This window comes from Prosopis cineraria, unplaced genomic scaffold (genome assembly GCF_029017545.1).
Source record: "Prosopis cineraria cultivar Desert tree isolate PC_DT_omini unplaced genomic scaffold, ASM2901754v1 PC9, whole genome shotgun sequence".
In the NCBI taxonomy this organism is placed as follows: Eukaryota; Viridiplantae; Streptophyta; class Magnoliopsida; order Fabales; family Fabaceae; genus Prosopis; species Prosopis cineraria.
The window spans coordinates 18,396,061-18,402,918 of record NW_026555340.1 but is presented as its reverse complement, the minus strand read 5'-3'; the positions used below and the strand labels follow the sequence as shown (position 1 = coordinate 18,402,918).

The 6,858-nt window shown below is 29.1% G+C and overlaps 1 protein-coding gene across 1 annotated transcript; it reads left to right on the top strand.

Annotated features, from left to right (window-relative positions):
* Nucleotides 1-2,282: 2,282 nt before the first annotated feature.
* Nucleotides 2,283-4,958, top strand: LOC129319318 (auxin-responsive protein IAA14-like). The gene is made up of 5 exons (XM_054964344.1): nt 2,283-2,686; nt 2,993-3,255; nt 3,480-3,618; nt 4,447-4,508; nt 4,671-4,958. Exons 1-5 carry the CDS (start codon nt 2,424-2,426, stop codon nt 4,706-4,708), a joined length of 765 nt encoding a protein of 254 aa, XP_054820319.1. The 5' UTR covers nt 2,283-2,423; the 3' UTR covers nt 4,709-4,958.
* Nucleotides 4,959-6,858: the final 1,900 nt, after the last annotated feature.

Here is a 6,858-nt window from a genome sequence, read left to right as displayed (position 1 = left end):
TTTAAGATCACAAAACTGATTTTGAATATATTGTTTAAGGGTTAATTTGCCTTTTTACTGATTATGTATGAGCAAGATTTTGTGACACTTAAACGCACGCCTTTGTAAGGTATATATAGAACCGATCCTGCTTTTTCGATATCAATCTTTGGTGGTTGGTGATCATCAACTCTGTAAAGAGACCCCCCCCTCCTCAGTTTTTATTGAATAAACTTTTGAATTTAAGTTTGAAAAAATTGATATGTAGATCCATATAGTTCTGTCTCAATGTTAAATTAAATCTCTGTAGTTTATTTTGTTTTATTCGAGCTCTTATAATTTGATTAATTAAATATATTAATTAATTCTTAAATGTTAAGATCCTTGAATTTTTACTTTTAGAAAAAAATCCCATGAATAAAATTGACACCACATCTTAACAAGAAAATTAAGGCTGGAGAGAGAGAGTGTGTGTGTGAATCTTTCACTCTATATGTATATGTGTGTTAATTTTATTGAACTCAATTTTATATAATAAAAAAAATTTTCGCATTAAATCAAACTCACTACTAACACTTGACATAATCTAACGAGAAAGCATTTTTAATTTTTATTTATGTATAAATACATTGTATACGCAAATATTTCAAACAAACATTACTTTCATAGAAAAAGTACATTAAGAAATATAGGATAATTAAACTTTTAGTCTCTTAAGTTTGTCTTATTTATTAATTTGGTCACTTAAATTTAATTTTTATCAATTTGATCTACTCCCTCTAGTCCTATTTATAAATCACTTCCAGCATATTTTATTAAAACTAAGAAAAATATTAAACCTCATTAATTTTGTATTAAAATTTAATAAATTTTTACCTTTACCCCCAATAAATATTTTTAAATCTTATTATTAATATTTTTATTCAAAACATTTAATAAAAAAAATGTAAAGACGAGTATTGAGAATGGATAAGTGTCATATAAATAGGATCAAATTTTTACCTTGAATTTTTACTTCCAGCATATAATTTTTTTGTTTAGATATTTGGGAGCCATTGTTCAAAATGATAGCGAAATCAGTGGAGATATTTCACATAGAATTCAAGTTGGGTGGTTTAATTGGAGAAAAGCTAAAGGAGTTATTTGCGACCATAAGGTGCCTAATAAACTTAAAGAAAAGTTTTATCGCACTGCTATCAGACTGGCAATGTTATATAGTAGTGAATGCTGGGCTCTAACGGGACAGCAAGAGCATAAAGTTGGAGTAGCAGAGATGAGAATGTTACGATGGATGTACGGACATACACGTAAAGATAAAATTCGAAATGAGCACATACGCGAAAAAGTGAGGGTGGCACCTATTGAGGAAAAAATGGTAGAAAATCGGTTGAGATGGTTTGGGCATGTACAAAGAAGACCAAGGGAGGCACCAGTGAGAAGAGTGGAACATATAACTTTGAGTCCGATTAAGAGAGGTAGAGGAAGGCCTAAGAGAACACTCTTGAAAGTTGTTGAACGCGATCTCTTAATTAATGATATTCCTAAAAGCTTGATAAATGATAGAGCACAATGACGTCTTGCAATCTATGTAGCCGACCCCACCTAGTGGGATAAAGGCTTGTTATTGTTGTTGTTGTTGTCTCTACCTTATGTATAGGATCGGAGGAGTATTGTGTTTTCTTAAATTATCGTGTGAGTGCTTTAAGTTTTATATACAATATAAATTGACTCTCAAAATAATTTATATATAAAGCATATTAATATTTTGATATATATATATATATACATATATGTAGTCAAATAAGAACAAATAAAGCCTCAAATAAGTTTAATTTTTATCAATTTAATTCTTTATGATATGTTTTGTTCTCTTGTGTTTTTTAAAATTTAAAGTCTATTTTTTTCCACCTAAATAATTATACTCCTTTTCATTAATATATATGATTGCCATCAATATTTTATTATTTAAGTTAAAAAATTTTAACCATGTAAATTTAAGAGACAAAGTGATAAAAATTAAATTCAAAGGATCAAATCAATAATTAAGATAAATTTAAGGGATTAAAATTTGCAAAAAAAAAAAAAAGTTCACCCAATTACTTGTAAGGTTAGTTGTTCAATGCACTCAAGATCAACGTTCCATGAACTTCCACGTTTCAACTTTCCATTGGTTCCCAGGTTGATTTGACATAGGCATGCAGCCACCCCACAAACACAAGCTCCAGTGAGTCATATTATTGGTCTCTCTCTCCTCTCACTCTCTCTCATGGATCATCCATTATTATAAAGCCAGACCAAGCACCATTATAATAGAGGAAGAGGACATAAGAACCAGAAGCAGAGAGAGAGAGAGAATTAGCAAAGAAAGAAACACCTTCACGCGGAGAGAGAATTCAAGAGAGATTGTTGATAAAGCTTCTTTCTCTGTGAGCCAAAAAAAAAAAATGGCAAGTTTGAATCTGAAGGAGACAGAGCTGTGTCTGGGATTACCGGGCGGCGGCGGCGGCGGTGCTGATGGCTGCGAGGCTGAAACCGCCACTCCGAAGGCCTCATCAGGAAACAAGAGAGCCTTCTCTGCAACTGTTAATCTCAAGCTCAACCTCGTCGATGATTCCAAGGTTGTCGACGGTGAGGAACAAGATCTCATGAATCAGAACCTCAACAACACTATCACCTCCAAGAAGGACCCCACTAAGCCACCTGCTAAGTAAGTCTTTTCTATTTCATCTCCAAAATATACACAAAATGTGTTCTTAGTCGAATAAGGCCGAAGGACATGAACAGTTTATGAATTTTTTTTATTATACATTACTTATTAGGTCTAATTTTATACAATATAAAACATCATTCCCACATTATCGACTTAAATTTACCTACACTTGAATAACATTACCTAACATATATGTATATATACATTTTCTCTAACCCAACTGTTATATGATTTATGAATAGTACAGCTTATTATAGATTTTATTATATATATTGTTACTGATTGGTGTATTAATATGTTTAGGGCACAAGTGGTGGGTTGGCCACCAGTGAGGTCATACAGGAAGAACTTGATGACACAAAAGGAGAGCAGTGAAGATGGAAATACCGATAAGAAGAAGGCGGCGGCGGTGCCGACTTCAACTCCGGTGATGACCGGAGGATCATTTGTGAAGGTGTGTATGGATGGTGCACCCTACCTTAGGAAGGTGGACTTGAAGATGTACCAAAGCTATCAACAACTTTCTGATGCCTTGGCCAAAATGTTCAGCTCCTTCACTACCATGGGTAAAATTTTAGTTATCCAATGTAATTACTTAATTCAGATGCCATGCAAATATTATAACCTACTGAATTATGACTTACATATAAATAATTCATCAACTGATAAAAAAAAAGGATATGATGTCAGAAATGTTCATAATAGTAATTTCTTGCTTAGGTTGCCTTGTATTTTGAGATCCCTATATTAACTATGTGATTGTATTATTATTACTATTATTATTGTGCAGGAAAATATGAGGGGGCCCAAGGTATGATAGACTTCATGAATGAGAGCAAGTTGATGGATCTGCTGAACAGTTCTGAATATGTGCCAACTTATGAAGATAAGGATGGTGATTGGATGCTTGTTGGAGATGTCCCTTGGGTGTAAGTTAATTCTATTAATTCTTCTTTCTAAATTTTATTTATTTTTTATTTTATTTAATAATCAATTATTGATTTATTACAAGTCTAAATATTCTCCAACTTTACAAAATTTACGGCATATAACAACATAGGAGTGAAAATTGTAAGATTTATTGGAAACAATATTGGGTTATATTACCTTGCAATTTCTCTCTCATATTATAATTTATTTTCAAGAACTACTTTGCCTACTTTTATAAAATTTTCCATAGAAAAATATATCTTCCTGTTCATACTTAATAATAAGGGGAAAATTTTCATCTAAAGAACAAAATTTTAGTTTTTATAATTAAGCCTAGGAGACTTATACTTGATATTTAATTAAATAATAAAGTTATTAAAAAATTACACAAAATTTAGTTTTCTACTTTTATTCAATAATTTTTTTTTTGAAAAATAGATATATAGCATTTCTCATAAAATTTAGTATTAGCTTTCAAATTATAAATAATTGCAGTTTTAAAACTCAATAACCTAACCTTTTAAAGAGTTGTGGATATAACTTCTCTTAGAAGCTTGTAAGAACTTTGATAGAGTACAAGCTAGTGAACAATATGGGGAGAAGCTTAAACTATAAATCTACACATCACATTTATATTTTCCATATATATCAGTATAAGCTATAAAATTTACAATAAATCATACTATATATTCATAAATTATAAATTGCATGATTTATTTTTCAGATATTCTATATATGATTAATTAGCATAAACATACATAACCTTTAGCCAGGTTTATCAAACCCCATGAATTTACTAACCCTTATATCATCTTAATCTCTTGAAGGATGTTCGTTGATTCATGCAAGCGTCTTCGAATAATGAAAGGTTCAGAAGCCATTGGATTGGGTATATAATTAGACATTTTGAATCTTCAATTTTGTCATACAAAATATTATTATATATTGGCCACTAATAATCACTTTTGTATTGTTATTTTTAATTCAGCTCAAAAGTAAATTAAATAATCACTTTTTTAACACAAACTTTATTATCTTTCTCTGCTTTCAGCCCCAAGAGCCATGGAAAAATGCAAAAGCAGAAGCTGAATAATATTTTAAGAAAGTCTCATACAACAGGAGAACTTATGCATTAAATATTATAAGAAATATTCACGAAGAAGAAGAAGAGGAACTTAATTGCTGGTGAAGCAGCCTGATGATGATGAATCAGAAGAGTCTGATGGATGTTTGTTTAGAGTTTGGATTATGTGTCTGTGTTATTTTTATTTTTGTGTTATATAAATAGATAATTATTATATATTCAACTTTTAAGAAGCAAAATCCAATTACTTTATCATCTCTATGTCTATATATATAGTTTGGCTTGTTTGTTTATTTATATTTATATTATTACTTTACTAATGTCTTTAATTTGCTTGGCTATCTCTTTTCTGTTATGCTTCCTAATATGTAATCCCTCCTTGCTGGCATGCTTGTTGTTGCTAATTTTAATGCATTTTCTTAATATTATTCCCAGATTCATCAGATTCCTCCTATATATATATATATATATATATATAATTTAATTAATTAAATTTATATTTAAGACTATACATGTGTGTGTGAGCAGTACTGTGAGGAAAGCATTAAAGTTTTAAATGGTCCAAAGGCAGAGGGAGGGAACAGCCCATGTGCATGTTGATGAGGTTTCGCTTATGGCCATATTAGTTTTATAGTACCTTGTCTATTACCTTTTTTTTTTTTTTGGGGGGGTATAAAGTATAATCAAATTAATAGTATATTGATGATTGGTGAATATGTAGAGTTGGTGAGTGCATGTGATTTCAATAATTCTATCTATAATGAAGGGCTATGAGTAGTAGCACTTGCAAGCTGCCTTATGTATTTAAGAAATTAAATTAATAATTTTTTTAAAATTAATTGTTTTCATGGATTTTTACTTTACAAATGATATATCTTTTGAAATAATAAAATTTTTTCTTTGGGCTAAGTCACATAGAAGTATTGAAAGAAAAATTACAATTTTACTTATTATTGTTAAAATTTAGTGAGTATTTATCAATTTTTTGTTTATATAAATAATTAAACATTATCTCTTTTTGTCAAAAATTAAATAAATAATAAAAATGTAGACAATAAAATGAAATTTCCTCAGATATGTGACACAAAAAATTTAAAAAGTAACATGAATAATGGATAAACTAAAATTTATTTAGGTTAGAAAGAATTAATTAGAATTTTTTAACATTAAGTACCAAATTTAATTGAGTAAAACTTACAGGGATAAAAAATTTAATTTTTTTTATTATTGAATGTTATATATGCATGTATTCATTTTATAAATTGGTTGAATAAAATTAATTAAATCGGTAGGTGGGATCGTACTAGTATATAATTTATGGGCCCAAAATACTACAACTATAATTTTTAGGTCAATATAAATGCTCGCATTGCATAAAGGATTTCTTGGATCTGACATTATGACAGCCTTATGTCCTACATCTTAAGGAAAATACCTATTATTTTAAGGGATTTGCTATTTATATTAACATATAAGAAAAGGGTTTGAGACCACAAAAGAATATTCAAATATTATTCAGTGACAGATGACAGGTCCAATGTCTCCACGAAGGTTCTGAGCAATTGGTCATATGAAATGTTTAAATGCTAGCATGAAAAATAATTCAAGAAAAAATATATTTCTTTCTTTCTCTCTTCTTTTCATGGTTTACAGGCATTTTTTTTGTGTGGGGTGGGGGTAGTACATGTTCGAAATATAATTAAATATTAAATATAATTATTTTTTGTAGTAAGAATTTGAATGAGTTTGTCACATTGTGAAAAATTAATTTATTTTATTAAACCTAATCGTTGTTGATAGAAAAATAGATTTTTTTTTTTTTTGCATTGCTCATTGACATCTTTCTTTTAAAAGTAATCTTGTTTGAAATACGATTAAATATTAAATATAAATATTTTTTTAACAAAAATTCAAACAAAAGATTGCCATATTGTGAGGAACTAATTTTTTTTGCTAGACCTAACAAAATACAGGTTTCTATCAAAAATAATTTGTGAAAACTTGTGGACGTAATTATATACACGCTTTTTTTTAATTATTGTTGTCGTTTGTTAAGAATTTGGATCTTCTAATGTCAAAAATTGGGCGGTTTCCTCCTATCTAAAATATGGGTATGATGTAACAATGATGATTAATTAAATAAGGTTCATGGTAA

What these genes read in the sequence shown, in the direction of transcription:
- LOC129319318 (XM_054964344.1), top strand. Translation starts at nt 2,424, where the DNA reads ATGGCAAGTTTGAATCTGAAGGAGACAGAGCTGTGTCTGGGATTACCG. An exon ending in CCCACTAAGCCACCTGCTAA is followed by an intron (nt 2,687 to 2,992) that starts GTAAGTCTTTTC and finishes TAATATGTTTAG; the next exon opens with GGCACAAGTGGTGGGTTGGC. An exon ending in GTTGGAGATGTCCCTTGGGT is followed by an intron (nt 3,619 to 4,446) that starts GTAAGTTAATTC and finishes AATCTCTTGAAG; the next exon opens with GATGTTCGTTGATTCATGCA.